We start from the raw sequence: 20,963 nt of genomic DNA on the forward strand, positions 1-20,963 counted from the left end.
TTAGCTATTTACTAGCTTTAAGTCCTTGCACACATGGTTTTATACTTTTATCATATTTTTTTATAAAAATTTGCAACAATTTATAAATCAACAATTTACTTACAAATTATTCTCTCCCAAAAAGTATGATAAAGTTCCATATTTTTAAAAATTTTCTAAATAGATAATTTAAATTGTGCCCGTATGGTTGTATGATATAAACATGAATATATTTTTAATAATATATCTGCTTATTTTTCTATATAAGTAGCTGTTAATAGACTTATTGATTTGGGAGAGAAATATTGCATTACAATGAAATTATTTTTTTCTTAATGTAAAAGATGTAGAAGAATTGAAATAGGAAGAAAAAGTTAAATTGAATAAAATATTTTCTAATATGCTTTGGGCAAAAAAAAAAAAAAAAAAAAAAAAAAAAAAAAAAAAAAAAAGAATTACATAAATTTTTTTGGAGGGAAATTTTTTAACCAAATGCTGACATGTGTCACTTTTTATTTGCTTTTAGTATATAGTTATAGATTGTTTTTGAAAAAAATTCTCTTGATAGAGAATAAATTAAACTTCCAAATTAAAGTTACACTGCACCATAAACAGTTTCAAATGTATTGGCAAAGAAAAACATAAAACATCAATTATACATATTGTATAAGGCGTTGAACCAGATATATATATATATACTATGTATGTATATCATTTTAAAAAAAATCAGATGATTATAATTTGCAACTCATTTAATGGCACTTATTAAAGACGTGGTGATTGTTGCTATTTCGCTAAAATTCGTAACTTTTCAACGTCATGGTAGAATTTGTGGCAATTGTGGTGGTCGAGATGGAGAGATTTTGGAACCCAGGCCACTACCTACCCACTACCCCTGATAGGTCTATAACTCTATATCCAACGTCCGCACCACTACCTACCCACTATCCATGATAGGTCTATAACTTTATTACTTTATCTCTCTATTTTTTTACAAATCACATGTAAATTTATCTTTCCAATATACTTTTACTTCTTTTTACTTAACTTCCTTAATACCCGCGTAATCAACCCAAATGGGTCGTTCTTTTTGGAACGGAGGGAGTATAAATATAAATCCACACTTACTCCACCACATAAGTAGATATTTACTACCTGGCCTGTTCATTACCTACAGTGTTAAAAATGCCTTAAATAGGATATTAGCTAGCTATGAAGTATCTTTTTGTTTATGGTGGCCATGGCAAGCAGGGCGTACAACAGAAGATTCATAATGTGAAAATTTAGATCAAATTACTTGTTGGTTTGCCCGACTTGGTGGGTTTACCCGATATGGTCGGGCGGACAAGAACACAAGCATGCATCTAATTGGTCCGATAGAAGGCTTAGCATCTTTTAAGTAAAGTTTCTTTAAATCAGTTTTTTGATCTCCAAATGATAGATATTTGAGATTAATGTCTGATTTGTGCACCCCGAATGCACGTGGTTATTATAAAAAAAAAAATAAAAAAAAAGAGAATATTTAGGTGTTTGAAAAAGAATATTTAGGTGTTTGAAAAAGAACATGTTAGTTTAACAAAGAACATGCATTACCTAAAAAAAAAAAAAACTACAAAAAGAACGTGATAAAAACTTTATTAAAATTTCATGAAAAATTATACATCAACAGAAAAAATCTTTATCAAAGATATCATTTCCCCAAAAATAGTTTTCTCTCTCTCCAAAATTTCAACTTTCCATATTAATTTCAGTTTTTTCTCTCTAAAATAATTTTCAACTAAAAATAATTCAAGATTTCATTTTCAAATTTAAAAATTCAAAATAATTTATATTAAAAGAACATAAGCTATAATGTAAAAAACATATAATTCATAGCCAAAGAACACTCCGATTAAACTCAAAGAACATATAATAATTAAAAAAAAATAATCAAATATGATATATGATCTGATAACATAAAAAAATAGAATTTGTGCATCACTCATTATCTCAAAGAACATACGAGCCAAATTCAAAGAATATACTTTGTATTATTAAAACTCAAAAAACATGTTTAATCAACATATGTTAAAAAACATAAGTATAAAAGAACATATTATCAAACATATATATAGGTATGTTCTTTGTCAAACACGAGTATGTTTTTTGTCAAATACAGTATGCTCTTTGTCAAACAACAAAATGTTACTTCCGCCTTCCGAGTGCACCATGCGTGCACTCGGGTGTACCATCCTATTTTCAATATATTTCAATTTGAGATATGCTTGGGGAGTACGTACTCTGATCTAGAGTTTTACGTGTGCTATAAAAGGTCCCTTTAGATGATTGATTAGATCACACCTTAAAGAGCCATTAAGAATAAAGACTCCTTGTATTATTCTCTTGTTCTTTCTCCATTATAGTAAAAAAGCTTTCGAATCCTCCACCTATGGATGTAAGTCTAATTTGACCAAACCTCATAAATTCTTGTATTCTTTATTTGTTTCTTTTTGTGTTTCTCATTCTTATTTTTCGTTGACTTGTTCTTCATTACTCAATCACTATAACACTATCTGATTTCCTAACACACAGTATACATACATTTGGAACTTTTTATTTACAAAAAATAAAAATTCAATATAGTTGTTAATACAAAGTGAGAATCAAGTACACAAGCGGATATAAAGTCTGAGTGGGTGGATAAACGATTAAAAAAACCCTAGACTCCTCTTCTTCTCTTCTCTCTCCTAAAGTTTAGCCTTCATTGTCAATTTTGAAGGGGCTATCATTGAATTTCGCCGGTGGAATCGAAAGTTTCAATATTTGTTTCTTTAAACCCTTTTATTTTTTGTTCTTAGGATAAAATAATGAGTCCCTAGAAAAAAGAGGTTTTCACCTTTGAAAGACAAGATTTTTTCGATCTCCTTGAAAAACAAGTTTTTTTAAGCTCATTCAAAAGGCAAGGTTTAATTTGTGTTTGATATGGTCTCCTGTTGTGCGGGGCTACGGTTTTTTACTGCTCAGATTCGAGTTACAATATCATAATCACAAGAATCGTCTTTCTCACAAAATTATGAAGCGACGATGGATCCACACAAAAAATTGTACGAGACAACGAATCGAGAATGTGCCGAATTGTTATATCTATGTATTTGGATTCTTAGCCATTATTTCCGTGTCAATTCTGGTTTGATTTTGTTAAATCTGCTTTCATTATTGTTAATTGTCAATTGTAGTTGTCGTATGACTTTAACTAAGGGCTTGTTCACATGTACTAAATTGAGCTGAACTGAACTAAATTGAACTGATTGGAGCTGAACTGAGCTGAAATGAATATTGTATAATAAAAGAAAATTAGGAGCTCAACTGAACTGAACTGAACTGAAATTAAGCTAAAGTGAACAGGCCCTAATGAAATGTATTGTCCTTTAAGAAGTCTGGGTGGGTGGATATATGGATTAAGTGTATAAGGGACAAGTTTGTTATTAAAATTACTATACCGACCTATTACCTATGACAAGTACAACTTTTAAATATTATAAAAGTTTATTATATATCAAATTCATACTCATATTGTCATATCTCCTTTAATTAAAACTAATACTCCCTCTTTTTTTTTTAATTTTTTTTATTTGCATCCCTGTAATGCGGGAGTTTTAAAAGAGTAATATATTATTGTGAGTGGGTGACTAATTTATTATATTAAAAGTAAAATGGGGACCATGAAAGAGAAAGTATATGAGGGTAGTAGATATTTTCATTATATAAGTGGGGACCATAGAGAAGAGAGAAATAATAAAATAATTTAAGTGGGGTTTAAAGTAAGAATGAGAAATGATAAAATATAGTATAAAGTTACCAAATAAAGAAGTGATGCATATAAAAAAACATTTATAAAAGAGAAGTAAGGGCCTGTTCATATTTACCGAAATGAGCTGAACTGAACTGATTGAGCTGAACTGAACTGAACTGATTGGAGCTGAACTCAACTGAGCTGAGCTAAGCTGAAATGAATATTTTATGAGAGAAGAAAATTAGGAGTTGAATTGAACTGAACTAATTGGAGTTAAACTGAACTGAACTGAACTGAACTGAAATTAAGTAAATGTGAACATGCCTAATACATTAAAATAAAAAATAGAAAATAAAAAAAAAAACGGAGGGAGTACAATGCAAATTTCTGTGTTGTCATCCCAAAAAACAAAATTGACTCTTCAAGCCAATGGTTTTTCTTTTAAAGTTAAAACCAACATGGTTTTCCTTTTTAAACCATTGTATAGAATAATTCATCAATTAATTTTATAATAATACGAATCCAATCCAAGAATAGTATTATAACAATAATAAAATGCATTACAAAGAAAGTGACAAGGATCCAATAAAAATTATTAAAATGTATAGTTATGATTCGTGTCACACATAGAAGAAGTAAGAAGCCCATTTGTCAATGAATCACCCACTCTTAACTAGCTGACTTTACATTTTATTTTCCTATTTTTGTTCGTTCCTATCTCTTCGCCTATTCTTGGTTCTTGTGCTCCTTAATATCAACATTTTCTAAATCATGACTAATGGTAAAGAACTTCTTATCAAAGTTAAGGTATGCTTTCTTTCTTATTATTATTTCCCACCACATTAATTTTATTTTTATTTTTATTTTTACTCAATTTAGATTTTATTTTTAGTACTAAGACATATTTTTATGTCCTAATTTTGCTTATTATGTGTTATTTCTTGCACTTTTTCTAAATTATTAAATCAGGGGTTATTATAGATATATGTATATATTGATTATTTGCCATTTTTTGCCTATAAAGTTTAGGAACTTATACAAGTTTGGAAAAATATTTTAGCTAAGCTAGGTGGGGACTTTCATCATGGATAGTTTTCAGGTGACATTTTTTTTTAAATTCATCATTTGTCATGATTTCTTGGTTTTGATTCATGCATTTCTTCTGATTAATTTCTAATGTGAAGTAATTTTAAATTGTTGGAATTATTTTGTCGACCATTTTAATTTGCTTTAAGTATATGTTTTTTGTAATTTAGTGACTTGGTTCATTTTAGAATGATCGTTTATGTCATTCCCAAAAAGAAAAGAAAAGAAAAGAAAATGCTGAATGTCGAGTGTTGATTGGACCTATATATGGGTGGTAATCTAGTTTTTTGGATCGGATTTGGGTTGGGTCAATTTGGTTCGAGTTGTATCTTATTTAATGATGAATCTTTCACTTTGGATTTAGTTTAGGGTCGACTTGGGTCAAGTAAGGTGGGGTCATATTCGAGTCTATCATCAAATACCTTAAAATAATCAATACTTTGTAGGTTTGTATAAGACACATATTCTTTCTCCGCAAAAAAAAAAAAATAAAAAAAATAAAATAAAATTTATACATACTATATATACATTTTTTGTTTTTTTATACTTGCAACACACCTTTTATCACGCTTTTTGAGGAGGTGATCAAATTAGGTAAACGAATGAATTAAGCTCTGAAATTCAAATCGTAGCAACCTATCCCTTTTCTTCTTATAGATCGTAAAATTGTGTAAATTAATTTATCCGTTTACCTAGTCTAATATCTTCCTTAAAATGCGTGCCGAAGGGGGGTGTGTTGCAACTAAATAAAAACGGAGGAATTATATATTTATTTAGGATCAGATTACCTTTGATTAATTATGGATTGGATCATGAAATTTTAATACAAATTTGAACTAAACTATAGAGTGCATCTCAATTGGAGGATTAAGGGGAAATTTCCTGTTTCTCACGGTGAGAAACGAAATTTGTTTCTCATGGGGGCATTTTTGTGAATAAATCAACAACTTTTTCAATATTGTGGGCTCCACAGTTGAATAAAGTTGAAAAAGTTGTTGATTTATTCACAAAAATGCCCCCATGAGAAACGAATTTGTTTCTCACGGTGAGAAACTGGGGCTTCTTTAGGATTAAGCCTATGTTAATTAGGTTTGCAATATGAGAAGTGGATAAAATACAAAATTAAATTAGGTCCTAACCTATGTTAATTAGGTTGCACTAGGAAAATTCGATAGTAATTTACTCAGCTTGTACCTACAAAGTAATAAGCAGTATCCAAATCCAAATTCTCTTTCTCTGTTTGTGGTTCTCATTTGTGTCAATCTTCTTTAATTGGTTCATGTTACTATCATTAATATAATTAATACAATACGGTTAGACTTGATCAACTTGAATGACATACAAGTGGTACATACTTCCTCTATTTATTTTTGGATGCAACACTTGTGAGATGAATCTAATAAGATCTTACATGATTTATTTTTTTTTAAATTATTTTTTATGTCACCAAAGATGTCAAATTAGAGTGCAACTAGTGTAAAATGCAAAATTTAGTATCTAAAACAACAAAGGAAGTGCTACTTATGAAGCTGATCAGAATATTTCGTTGCGTAGTCACATTCCAATTAACTTTCTAATGTAAATTTCACTCTGATCTTAAATTCTTGATCCATTTCCCCCTTCAAATCTGTGTTTTTTCATCTCCCTTCTAATCTTGGCTGTGATGCTAGGTCATAGCACAAGATATCTAGGTAACCGATGAATTGATGATATGACACCTAACATAATGGTGCCGCAACATACCGCCTTTTCCTGCTAGTTTGTAATTGAATCCGATACAATTTAATGGAACTACACCATGCTAATGAGGTTTCAATGTTTCATCCATAAACTAGTAGCTCAAGGGTGGCTTGGAAAAGTTGGAATCATTGATGTTGCATGTAGTTGCGCAATCTAAAAATGAGACTGCTATAAGAGTGTACATTTCATTGCGAAAAATTTCTAACTTTACTCTGTGAGTCTGTGTGGTGGCTATGAAGATTTCGGGTGTTATTGAACTTCATGCCTTTCAATTTACATGTAGTACGCGTAATTTGGAGATGACATCATAATTTTACAACACCATGGCCACTGTATATTCCACAGGGTTAATCTCAATATATGCTTCAGGAATGTTGCATTATGGAAGGTCCTTCACCCCTCCGATACTCAATTTTAGAGTAAATTATTAAATGAATTGATCCATTATCGAGAACATTTTTGGCTGCCTAATCTGTTACATGAGATAATGGAGTGTAAATACTTTTCAAAAGAAAAATATGTAATCAGTTACCATTAATTACGACATCAAGACACTAAGGAACTTCTAAAATATTTGCTGCCTTTATTTATGATTGTTCTGTTTTATACTTTCATGGAAAGAAGCATTCAGTGTAAATCATGAAATATGATCCTGATATAATACTCGTCTTTGTTGCAGGAAAAGGTTGGACTAGGTTCCACTGAATCTTCTGCAGAAACTGGGAAAGGGAAGAGTAAGATATCGAAGCATGTTACACATGGCTATCATACAGCAAAGGGGAAATCAGCTCATCCCATGGAGGATTATGTTTTCGCTGAATTCAAGCAGGTGGAAGATAATGAGCTCGGTCTGTTCGCTATATTTGATGGTCATGTGAGCCAAGATGTTCCTGATTATTTGAGATCTCATTTGTTCGACAACATATTGAAAGAGGTACTAACTGTTTCTTTGTGATTTATGCTATATTTGATCTCAGTAATATCCTATATACTGATGTTTTCTGTTACGGTTTTACTGCTTTCTGATTTATGCTAGAATAGTGTTACGCTTAAATGAACCATATTGATCTGTTGTGTATGCTAGGTATTCCTGAATATATATATAATGCTTGAAGGAAATGAATTCATTTTACTTAGGTTAGATGTTTAGAACAATTTGTTGTTTGTGCTCAGGGATTACATTACTACTTGGAATTGACTATATTTGTTTCAATTCTTTTTCCACATGACGTGAACAGCCTGATTTTTGGACTGAGACTGAGAATGCTGTCAGGAAAGCATATCGTATAACTGATAGTAAGATTTTGGAGAAATCTGCAGACTTGGGAAAAGGCGGTTCTACTGCTGTTACTGCCATTCTTATCAATTGTCAGAAGCTGGTGGTTGCGAACCTTGGGGACTCTAGGGCAGTCATTAGCCGGAATGGAAAAGCAAAACAGCTATCTGTTGACCATGAACCAGATAGCGAAAGGAAAGATATTGAGGACAGGGGTGGTTTTGTCACCAAGTTCCCCGGTATGTCATTATATGTTGCATTTCTAAGCATAGGTTGCTATGAATATGATTTATCACAAAGTTCCTCTTAGAGCTGTGTATTCTACCTTTCGTTTAAGTTATTACATGATTAATTGTTACAGCAGCAATATCATATTGTGATCATGTGTTTATGTCCTGCTTAACATTAACTGTATGATTGCTTCAGGGGACGTGGCACGTGTTGATGGGCAACTTGCAGTGGCAAGAGCATTTGGCGACAAGACCATGAAAGACCACCTAAGCTCAGATCCACACATTACAGTTGAGATGATAGATGAAGATACAGACTTTGTACTCTTGGCTAGCGATGGAATATGGCATGTTAGTCCTCGAGTTTTAATTCTAGTTAACATGATTGTTAGGTTGATATTTTGTAGAATTTACACTGATGTTTCTAATGATTTGTAGGTAATGAACAACCAAGAAGCAGTGGACTGTATTAAGAATGTGAAAGATGCTCGAGAAGCTGCAAAGGCTTTGATCGAGGAAGCTCTGCAAAGGAATAGCACCGATGACATTTCTGTAGTAGTTGTGAGATTCCAATGAAATTTTCCGACATTATAAGTGTGAAAACTCACATTTGCTAGGTGCATTGGATGGCTAATTTCTTGCCTGTGTTGTATTTTCTTGTTAGTTGATTAAAAGCTGTAAACATTAACGATGTTTTAAGAGCTTATGTTTGTGAACAATCACAACCTTTTTATTTTGCGATGGACTCACGAGTGATTAACAAATTCGTGATACTTACCATTTCTTAGAAGAACAATACCTCCAAGTGAGGTTTATTTCTAATAATTAGTTGGTATTGAGAGAAGTTCATGTAGTCGGAACTATGTGATACATGCATCCTACATGAAAGTGAATCTAGCTTAATTTGATCTTTATCATCGATTAGACTTTGCACTTGTTCATCTCAATTGATTGTATTGAATGTCTTAGCCATCTTTGAAATAACATTAAATTGTGAAACAACACAATTACATCAAACTATTAGCAAATTCATAGGAATTTTGTTGCACGAGTTGATCCAATCCAAACTTGTTGAATTGGTTCGGACTTCAAAAGTTTTGGATTGGATTGGACTTGGCCTTTTGGAATCCAAATGGTCAATTAAGCCCAAATCTTTGAAAATTTATGATGCACATTATAACATATAAGATGGTGTTAAAATTAAGAGATTTTGGCCTTCACTTACAATAGGTTTTACAAAAGGTCCTAAATCACAAATGTTGCCCCTCTAATACAAACCCCTTAAGCTTAAGATTTTCTCTTGACTCTTTCTCCTCCCTTCTCTATTGTCCTTAATTTGACACTCTTAATACCTCTTGAATGTTTGCAATATCAAGCAAGATATGAACTTGTATTATTGTATACCAGTACATTGTTATATTTATTCTGCCTATTTGCCCGCTCCTTCATGGCCTTCCTCCTGCCCGTCTTTTTCACACACTAATAATCTTTATTTTTCTCCAATTACTTCTGTTTTTTCAAGAGTGTATGACTCTGACTATGAGGATTTAGGTTTTGAAACATCCTAAACTAAATCTAACAATTTTTTTTTTTTTTTTTTTACTTTTTGGGTACAGATACAAGTAAAGTATCACTACAAGATATTGCATGAATTGAAAGTAAAGTTGAAATTGTAACGAAGATGACTAATGTTGAGTCTTTATGTACATGTAGTTTGTTCAATTGTCTATTAAAAATTGCAGCTACCTTGTGTAAAGTAATTCCCATCACTGTTATTAACTTAGACCATTTTGGATAAAATCTTTTTAAAAAATAAAGTTTACTAAGCTTGAAACATAAAAAAAATTAAAATATCTTTGGATCAATTAGACTAGATTTGGACTCGTGAATGGGACTAATTTTTTCTCTGAAAAAGATCGATACAACTTCGATTCAAATATCAAGATCCTATAAAAATTACACTATTTAGAACCTGAGAAGTCTAATTTAATCCGATCCATCTAATTTACACCATATGCATTAGTTGAACCTATATTTCGAAGTTGAACAACTTGTCAACCTAGACTAGTCGAGCTCGAAGAAGTGCAAGTTGAACCAAGCAATCTAACTTTAAGGCCATGTTCTCTTACGTTGAAATTCAGTTCAGTTCAGCTAAGCTCCTAATTTCCTTCTCTTATAAAATATTCATTTCAATTCATTTCATTTCTGTTAAGTTCAGTTCAGTTCAGTCAATGAGAACAGGCCCTAACTCAACTTGTTATCACCACATCATAAATTCATAATCTTCATCCTAGTCACAAAATGATGGGGATGTAATTAAAATTAAAGTAACAAATAAAAACAAATGTATGGATGACAATGGTGGTAAAAAAAGTCATGAATGAGTTCAATTGAACAGTCCTTCGTCAACCAATAGAATAGGAAGAAACTCTTTCCATTGGGAATGATAGTTACGCAAGAATCTACTTTTTCAGAAAAGTGTACACTCACTTGTCAGCAAACAAACAAGCTATGCTATTCATGGACCACACTTTGCTACATTAATTATTTAATAGGCTCAATTCTATGATTATAATATGTTTGGTAACAAAGGGTAATGTTTCCATTTTCTGCAAGAGATTAACCTTCAATCTTAATTCTTGTTCCCAATTTCCCTTACCAAAAACATAAATCAAAGGAAACACCATCCATTTGATTAGGCATGTGATGGTCCATAGCTTTTGAAACCGAATCGGTCTTGGATGGAAGTGTAGACCATACACGATATGTAAATTGGTATATCAGACAATATGTGTTACACGACATACCATAATGTATTATAGGTTAACTTCAAGATAAGTATGGAGTTCAATATATGAAATACAACATGAAAGTACTTGTATGCCGTTACATGTGAACAAATTACTAGTCCACACACCATGTTCGTGTGTGATGTAAACAAAAGAAAGAAGACAAAGAGTAATTGAACAACATAATGCATATAATACTGTTCTAAACTTCTAATTCAACATAGCTACAAATGTAACACATAAGTTATAGTTTACAGACATTAGGTAATTAATAATAATAATAATACTAATAGTGCTAGATTAGAATAAGCTAAGCTAGCCTAAAAAGATACAGTTCGATATTGATTATAACATTACACATAAACATTTATCATAATTGTTCTACTAGCTAAGCTAGATGATCATAATGACAGAAGAGAGGGAGCAACTGAGGTTAATTAAGCAGATAATTAGCTTAATTATCTGATCTGAAATTGTTTGTAAGACGATGTGCCGTTATTATTGTTGTTACCAGAGTAGGATATCTGAGCTTGATCCCCTGTCCTTAGTTGTAGGTTAGACCCTTTACTCTGGCTTGAAGTCGAACCGCCTTCTCCCTGAGATTCTGATGCGCTCTTACGACGCCTCTCGTTGTGCCCGGCTAGACGCCTCCGGCAGCTCCTCTTTGTCTCATCGAACTCAGATAGCTCATGAAACCTGGATGTTAAATGTATGAAATAATGTTGAGTGGCAAACCATATAAATTTTGAAAAATATAGCTAAAAATAAATATACTTAACCATTGTTAACCATTGTTACACAATATTTTATGTACAATTTTTAGGCAATATCTTCTCCTACTACCTCCATTACACATTATTTGCAACGATTTGACATAAAGTAGAGAGAGAAAATGTCTAATCGTTGCAAATAATATGTAACAGAGGTAGTATTTAATAACTAAAAAAAAATTAGGGGTAGCCTCTACGAGCATAAATGAAAAATCACCCCTATTGTGAGATTTGTAATAACCAATAATAATACTGTATTCTAAAGCTTTAAGGTCAAGTATGCACAATCTAGTTAAGGGTAGGGTACGTGCACAATTACCCGTGATTTGAAATATAAAGTGTCTAAGCTTACTGATTATCGGACGAGTTAAAAAAAAAAAAAAAAAGTTTTCATGTAGCAATTTCTAAATCTTCACGTTCTAGTTTGATGTAGGAAATTGACATGAAGGAGGACCAAATTCCACTTGGATAATGAGTTCAAGTTTGTCCGTTTCTAATAGAATAAATTTGTGGAAAATAAAGGAGAGGATGTTTGACCATATACTTTAATGGAGGACTCTATTGCCTGCCTAGACCAAATAGCGTTGACCTTATACTATCTCTTTTTCTTTTTGCTTTTTTGTATGGTATGATTATCTACAGAATATTCCAAATTTTAGATGATTTGGAAGCTATACTTGCATAAATGCATAAACTAATTGATTAATTAAGCTTATGTTAAAAATGATTAAATTAATTGATTAGAAATAGAAAATTATTGTCCTTAAATTCTTCTAATTTCAATAAATATAGGTAGATGTCCATCCTAGCCCTAGTTATTGTACAAACGGACAAGTTCATTCTAGTTAAGACGAGTACACACGGGCAAGAATGTGAGGTGAAAATTTAGGCTTGGGTAGTGGGTAGAGCTGTCAAAAGTTGACCTGACCCGAAATACCGACCCTAATCCGACCCTAACCCTAACCCGTCTGAACCCGAAAAAAATGGTGATCTAAACCTGACCTAACCCAACTTGAAACCAACCCTAGACCCGAGTTGACCCGAGTATTTGAGACCGAACCCGACCATGAACCGACCTAAAGAGGACCCGACCCGAATGTGACCCGTAAATTATTGACCTGAACCGAACCCGACTCGAACCCGAGAATGACCCAAACTCGATTTAACCCGTCAAAACCCGAATTCAACCCGACCTGTTACTAACCAGACCCGAGTTCAACCTGACCCGTTCCTAACCCGACTCGAATTTAAACCCGACCTGTTACAAACCCGACCCGAAATCAACCCGACTTGTTATTGACCCGACCCAAATTCAACCCGACTTGAAATTGACCCGACCCGAATTTAAACTCGACCTATTACTAACTCGAATTTTAGGATTTAGGAATTTTTAGGATAAAAAGAGTACTTCGTATTGATTATTGAGTTTCAGGCTTTTTTTCAATTTATTAACATGGATTCCAATTATAAAACAAAAATGGCGTTTCTCATCTTACTTGACTTATCTATTACATAATCCTCGTCAAAAAAAAAAAAAAAAAAAAAAAAAAAAAAAAAAAAAACTGAACTGGACAGCAGCAAAAAAAAAAAAAAAAAAAAAAAATTAAACAAAAAAAAAATAAAAAAAAAAAAACAAAAGTGGCCTTTTTTTATTATTTTTTATTAAGGGAATTCAAATTTTATTACTCACATGTCTATTTAATATTTTTTTTAGAAAATGTTTTAAATTACGTAATTTAATTTGGAGTTTTAAATAAATTAAAAAAATTAAAAAAAAATGTAACTGGACCCAATATGACCCGACCTGATATCAAACTTAAACCCTATTAAACCAATATTTGATACCCGAATACGAACATGACCCGGCTTGATTATTATAACCCGAGAATAAAAAGACTTGAAAAGGACCAATCTAATTATAACTCGAAAATTTTTGACTTGAACCACACCCGAGACCGACTTGGAAATGACCCGACATGATTATAACCTGCAAATTATTGACTTGCCAATTTGAACTCGAGAATGACCAGACAAGTTTAAATGACCCAACTTGATTGTAACCCGCAAATTATTAACTAAACCCGACTTGAACCCAAGAATGACCCGACTTGGAAATGACCAGATTATATCCCGCAAGTTTTTGACTTGAACCGAACCCGACCCGGACTCGAGAATGACCCGACTTAATTATAACCCGCAAATTATTGACTTGAATGGAACCCGACTCAAACCCGATAATGACCCGACTTGATTATGACCCGCAAATTATTGACTTGAACCGAACCCGACTCAAACCCGATAATGACCCGACCTGATTATAACCCGAAAATAATTGACTTGAACCGAACCCGACTCGAACCCGAACACGACCCTAACTCATTTAAACCCGTAAAAACCCGAATTTAACCCGACTTGTTTTTCACCCGACCCGACCTAAACCCGACCCGAACCCGAAAAGATGTATGACCTGACGCGACCCGACTCAAGCATGACCCAACCCGAACCCGACCCACATAGGTCCTGACATTAACCCGTATTGACCCGACTCGAGATGACCCAACCCACACAAACCCGACTCAAACCCGACCCATTTACCCGAATTGACAGCTCTAGTAGTGGGATATTAATTGTACAATTACCACTAGAGCAACGATTGTACGCTACTCTTTTTCCTTTGTAATTTTTTTTAACTAAGTTTTATCGACGAGCTCACTAAATTAGTAAATTACAAGTCATTAAGTATAAAAAAAATAATAAAATCATTTTAAGGTGCAATTGATGACTAAATTAAGATGTTATTAAGTGTATGTGTATTTTTTTTTTTTTTTTGAGGGGGAGCAATTAAGTGTATGTGTATTATGTATTTTATAATTAGTTTTTTTTTTTTTCCTTAATCCTTAAGAGAAGGTTGAACATTTAGCACATAAATATTCCGATCCTTACCCCATAATCACATGTGAAAAACCTTTCACCCACAAAATAATATGAAAAATTGGGATAAACGTTGAACCATGCTAAATAAATTTAAATCAATTTCCTACTTTCAACATCCTCAAACATACCTAAACAACATACCAAAATTCTCAACATCATCAAACATACCTAAACTACCCTTCAAACACTTTAGGCCACAAATTTTGTGAAAATACTTTCTAAATTACCACTTATAGTATGTAGAAGAAATTAATTAAAGCACAAAATAATGGTAATTAACTAGCTAGGTAACATTATAAATATCCCCTCGCCCAATATATAGTTTGTTAATATTAACATCACAAAACGTACCAAAATTCACCATACCAAAAATGACATACATATAATACTAATTATAATGATGCATATAGTATAATTTAAAGTAGCTAATCATATTACTCCCTCCGCCTTTAATATGGAGTAGTTTTTTTTTTTAAACACGAAGAACTTTTAGAGACAAAAGGAGTATATTTATAATAATTATGATGGAAATGGGAATGACCTGCTACATTGCTGGCAGAAGCGTTGGCGGAGGCCGGAAACAAGCACAGAAGGGGCCTTAGCATGATGCTCACAAACCTTATGACGGCGGTGGTAACGCTTCGCTTCGGTTAGATCCGCCGTGCACTTCTCAGCTTGACAACTTGTCACTCCACCACCACTACCACCACCAGCACTTCCACCGCTACCGCCACTCGTAACTCTTTTAGTACTACTAGTATTATTATTAGTACCTAATCTCTTTTGTTTCTTCTCTTCAGTAAAAGGAGGAGTAATAGTTGTAGTAGTGATATCTTCTTGCTGATAATCCGAGTTTTGATCTTCATGATGATGATCATCAAAGTTGATTGAGGTGGCGGTGGTGGTTGTTTTGGCGGCTTTGTCTCGCATCATCATCATCCTTTTCGGGGTTGCGGCCGAGGCGGCGGGTGTAGTGTTTTGGGGTTTGTGGAAGTCCATAGAGGGTGTTTGTATGTGATGAAGAGGGCAGGAGAAATGTGTTGGAGAGAGAATGTGGGAGGAGGAATGTGATTGTGTTTTATGTGATTTTTGGGAGGGGAAATAATAATTAAAAAGTTAGGAAAATAAAAAAAAAATTATAAATAAATTGAAAGTGAAGTGAATTTTTGAGAAATAGATAAATAATAGATAGAGAAAATGAGGACCACAATTGGGTCACTCCCATTTTGCTTGGTTAAGAGGGTGGCATACTTTGTGATCAAATAATAATCATGTAATTTAAAAGAGAAACACTACTTATTTCCATGGAATTAATTATGTTTCTATGGAGCCATGGACTGGAGGCATATATATGATATATTGTATTGATTATTATTTGATTCAAAGGAAAAATTCTGTTGGATTAGGAGGTTTTAACTTTATTGATGAAGTATTATTTTCTAATCTTCTGTTTTAGATTAATCGTAACAAGTTGATTGATGACAAACGTGTCATTAACAACTTTGACCATTAATCTGAAACAAATGTACGTAATAATAGAAATGTAAGCGTATAGTGTAGAGGAATTTCTTGTTCAATTTGAATGATATAGCATGGAGATCATACTTTCTAAGAGAAGATCGATCAGTGAAGTAAACATGTCTATTAAAATGTGTTGAAGATAATATATTAACTACAGATTTTATGCTCCATGTAATGTTTAATAAATATTCATAACAACATAGATTTTCGATTAATAGCAAATGATGTAGACAAGATTTAATTTCTTTTTATTTTTACTTTTTTAATTTTTTTGTTGAAGATTTAATCTCATATATTAAGTATTGTTTTAAAACTTCAACCAAGTAACCTAGTTAATTATACTTATTAGAGTATAATTTTTTATTTATAAGTTTTTTTTTAAAAAAAAGAGGACAAAAGAATTTATAAACTCTTGAGACAAAAAGGTTAAAGTTAAGGTTATAATTGCAGCATACATATAATTATTCGTGATACAACGACCCTAGATAAGGTGATTGGCTGTCAAATCAGCTTATGTGTCACTTTTCACTTTGTGTTTTGATCTCCTTCTTTCCAAATTGTCTGTTTTCACACAGTTTATGCTTAAAATGTGTTTATGTTTCTCTACAATAAGCAATTTTTATTCAATTAGTTCTGCCATTTATAGCCATATCAAATTCATACATAAAAAGTTTTTCATTTCATTCTAATCTTATGACATACTACATTTAGTGTCGTTAAATTACTATGAATTGAAGATATTACATACATTCATATTATGGAGTAGATGTGACTAACTATCTCTTTCAACATTTATGCAAACTCGTTCTCTTAGTTTTTGCAATTTATTACTTCGTAGCTTATTAAGCTTTTTTTGGCTTATGTTGCCAAATAGACCCATCCTAACTACATGGACCATAATAGGGTTATTTTGTTTAGAACTAATATAACTATTTATCTTAATTTTTTCACCTTATTATACTTAATTCAAGAAAATTTAGTTCTAACAAGATCACAAAAAATATACTTCGTATTTAATATAAGTATTGTTAATATGTTAGGGACTTAGCTAGGGTCCTAAATGGTTACATATTCAAGTTTAATTTACAACTAATTTGATTTATAATATGTTTTAATATGATCCAATAAACTAAGAGATGTTCTAGGTCACATATAGTTTCAAATAAGTTTGAGTAGGATGTTACTTGTACTTGAATTAAGGAGAATTGGTTACTCCAATTGTAAATATCTATCAATCTAGAAATGTTTGAGGTGATTTAAATTGGAGGTGGAAAATTGTTTTACCAGATTCTCAATGATAGAGCATAAGCTCAATTATGACAAGAAACGGGTAACTTTGGTCGCCATTTTAGAAAGAAATCTTTAGTGTTCTTAGCTTTATTTTTCATCCCAATTACATTTCTCATTTTCGAGTTTTGCAATTAATACTATTATTCTTTGGAAATAATTTAGGGTTTCAATAGCGTTTTCTTATTTATTATAAAAACCATTGGGTGTACAACAAAATAGCCAATTCAAACCAAATGCTACTCCACTATTGTGACAAAGAATTGTGTATCTTTTTCATTGCAATTTTTCTTTTATATATCCTTCGTGAAAGATACTACAGTAAGAAAATATTAGCTCTAACAGTATATATGGAGTAGGTCATGTTCGTTGACTGAACCACGTACACATACACACTTAAATACTTTTTGTTCATCTTATCTACTACGGAGTACCATTATTCATCATACAACATATATAATATCATGTGTTGTTTGTATTCCACATAAATCAAACACGTTATAATATATAATTCAATCAATCCACCCTTTATTTCATACCTCAATAAATATATAAAATGTACCAATGATTAGAATGCACCCTAATCTATAACAAATTATTTCAATTTATTTTCACTAACAAAGTGAATATAATAATTAGACATGAACAAGGTAAATACAATAGGTCAATAGTAGATCTGATGTAGTCATGTCATGTAGCGTAACCGATGAATTGATGAAGTATATCTGTATATGCGGTGGGTTGGTTGGCCTTGTACTATAAATAACAAAGTTTGTACTTGTACTATAAAAAAAAATTTTACTGTAGAAAAGTTAATTTTCACTTTTTATTTTTCTGAATTTACCCCACGGATTGGGATGTATTACGCGTGGGTTTTGCTGCAAAAGCAATAATGATTGGTGAACCAATTTCACCATTTAGGGGCTAACGGCCCACTCTAGGCTTCTTGTTGTTTGATTGGAGGATTCCTTTACTTTTACAGTTTTACTGCATACCCGTGATTTTCTTTAACTGTTTTTACCCTTTTTTTTTTAACTCTTCCTTGGCAGCTAATCAACTTCACTGATAACTAGGTTTTTGTTGATTTCACCACTGTATTTTCATTGTGAACTTTGTGTGTAGGTGAATGCTTGACTTAACATGCCATTGGATTTAGAATGTGAAGGATAAGAAGAATAATGTTTGTCCTTTGATTAAGACCGCCTATGAGTCGCAATTGATTCACATGCTTTAACCTTATCAGCACCTTAATAATGTAGTCGGCCTACACGTAATTAAAGCTAAGTATGTGTATCATTGGATTAACATGCTATTGGTGCTTTTAATCATGTGTTATGTGTACCAAATGAGCGAATTTGATAAAAAAAAACAAGCCAAAAAAAAGGTGCACCTGATAATAACTAAGAATGTATAATTTTGTAGGTTGTAATAATAATGTTGTAAGAAGTTGATTAAATCGAGTATAACATCAAAATCAAGGAAACTTTGAATTCAGCGAATGTTTTGTACATTGGTGCACATGTTACATTGATTTCAAAGATAAAAAGGATTTGAATTGTTTAAACCTAGATTTGCATTACCTTATGGGGGATATTTTATAAGAATTGAACGATATACAAAGTGCTGAAAGAGTGAATGTGTATTCAAGAGTCCTACAATGGTATTAGCTAGAAATGATGAAGAAATGAACAATAATAAACAGCACAAAACATGGCTTTGTATTATTTGAAAAGCCTTGGGGAATGAACGGACAAAGGGTGTGTTGTGCGTGTAAAAGGGAATTGGATTTCTATTTCTTGTTAGAAAGATGATGGATTAAAGGGGTTAAAGGCTAGGAAACATACCTATTTTGTAGGGTAATGAAAAAGAAACCAATAACAGAATCTGACACCCAATGTAAAACTCTACAACCCTTATGGTAAAGAACTCTACGAACGAAGCACTTAGGAAAAATATATGCATAAGGTCAATAATTAAGAGTTAACCATCTTTGCACCTTGTAAGACACTCTTGGGTTCTCTATATAAACTTATGGTGAAAAACGTCGAATAATCCTTCATGATTTAAGGTCTCAATTCATTCTATGGTCTCTAGTTGACAGACTCGCTCTTAGATATGGTCTAAGAGGATTTATTCTTTTGGCCTAGCAATTTCATTCTCATAAAACTCGTATGCTATAATAACAAATGACTTTATTTCAGATAATTTACATACATATGAGATCATGTTAATTGCTATTATATGCCGATGATATGCTTAAATTGCCTCGATCTCTAGGCAATTTGACCTAAATGATTGCCTCGATCTCTAGGCAATTTGACCTAAATCGAAAAGTTTAAGATTGAAATTAGAGATAATTCTCGTTGGTCATGAATTAAAGACATACTAGTAGGTCATAAATGTAGCCAAACAAAATAGAAGTCTTAGCAAAAGAAAATAAAAGGGCCCATTTGGATTCCAAAGCTAAGATGCAAAGTAGTTGGTTCACAAACAATAAGATCAAAATTGAAGGAAGACATCCATTGAGAAGGACAAGTCTTGTTTGGTGATGAAGTACAACTTTATATTGTTAGTGTACACAGTACATCTATCTTCAATACTATGTCGTATATCGCACCTTGGATGGCAATTAATGCATCAACTACTATATTATAAGTACCATTCATAAAAATAATATGAGTGTAGTACGTACCCTAGCCTTTTGCTTCTGTTTAATGTATTGCTTTGTACACTCATCAATAATAATTAGAGATGTGCACCCAATTGCTAGTACGTACTAGCTAGCCTCATCTTCTTTCCCTTTCAATCTTTGGCTCCAACCACCTAAAGTTGGGTTTGATGTGTATGTCTCCTTTTCTTGTCGTCATTTGGGTTAAAGTAGTTCTTGCACGGTCAAACCATCTCATGTTATGTACGAGTATTCTTCTTCATGTCACATGCATCTCTTACACGATACATTTAGTAGATGATGATTTATGAATTAAATGATGTTAATCGGTTATTTTAATTCTGTTTTTTTTAAAGGGAGTCTTGTATTGGAATTAAAAACGAATAATTCGATATCAAAGTCACTTTTTGTCATACTTGCCCACCAAATGAGCCGATTGCTAAGGTTGTGAGTTGAGATAAATAAATAAAAAAAAATTAAAAAATTAGATAAAAAAGAAGAAAATTAAGGGCGATGAAAGCTCACTAGTAATGTAATCTCAAAAGCAATTATTTTTGTTACTTCTTGAGTCATTATTATTATAGTCATAAATACATATGTGTATCTTTTTTTTTTTTTTTTGAAATAAATACATATGTGTATCTTGTACAACCTCTTATAGACCATCAACTAAAGCCTTTTTTAATAATGGGGAAGGTGTAATGACAATGTGCCTTAAAAAAGTATTTATTATTGGAGACATTGATTTTGCGTGTAAAGAGCGAGATCGGAGAGAATCAAATCGGATTAGAAGATAGAAAAAGACTCATCCAATAAGCTTAGGGTTTGTATAAGATTGTGTGCATCAAATTTTAGTAGTGTTGGGTTGGTCTATCATATTAGCGGGTTGTTTTGATGTGATACACGCACGA

General features: G+C 32.2%; 2 protein-coding genes across 3 annotated transcripts; one reads left to right on the forward strand and one right to left on the reverse strand.

The window, feature by feature from the left end:
- Window positions 1-4,427: 4,427 nt before the first annotated feature.
- Window positions 4,428-8,690, forward strand: LOC145604912 (putative protein phosphatase 2C 39). 2 transcript variants are annotated; one of them, XM_081660899.1, is made up of 6 exons: window positions 4,527-4,558; window positions 4,776-4,850; window positions 7,257-7,511; window positions 7,816-8,092; window positions 8,280-8,434; window positions 8,522-8,689. In XM_081660899.1, the coding sequence occupies exons 2-6, from the start codon at window positions 4,836-4,838 to the stop codon at window positions 8,657-8,659; spliced, it is 840 nt and encodes a 279-aa protein (XP_081517025.1). In that variant the 5' UTR covers window positions 4,527-4,558; window positions 4,776-4,835; the 3' UTR covers window positions 8,660-8,689. The 2 variants fall into 2 exon arrangements, with proteins under 2 accessions (XP_081517024.1, XP_081517025.1); XM_081660898.1 differs by lacking the exon at window positions 4,776-4,850 and having other exon boundaries at window positions 4,428-4,558; window positions 8,522-8,690.
- Window positions 8,691-11,081: 2,391 nt separating this feature from the next.
- On the reverse strand, window positions 11,082-15,673 carry LOC145605503 (uncharacterized). The gene is made up of 2 exons (XM_081661564.1): window positions 15,118-15,673; window positions 11,082-11,568 (listed from the first exon to the last, which is right to left on the reverse strand). The coding sequence occupies exons 1-2, from the start codon at window positions 15,573-15,575 to the stop codon at window positions 11,331-11,333; spliced, it is 696 nt and encodes a 231-aa protein (XP_081517690.1). The 5' UTR covers window positions 15,576-15,673; the 3' UTR covers window positions 11,082-11,330.
- Window positions 15,674-20,963: the final 5,290 nt, after the last annotated feature.

The sequence above is a fragment of the Chenopodium album genome, chromosome 22, assembly GCF_948465745.1.
Source record: "Chenopodium album chromosome 22, dcCheAlbu1.1, whole genome shotgun sequence".
NCBI lineage: Eukaryota > Viridiplantae > Streptophyta > Magnoliopsida > Caryophyllales > Amaranthaceae > Chenopodium > Chenopodium album.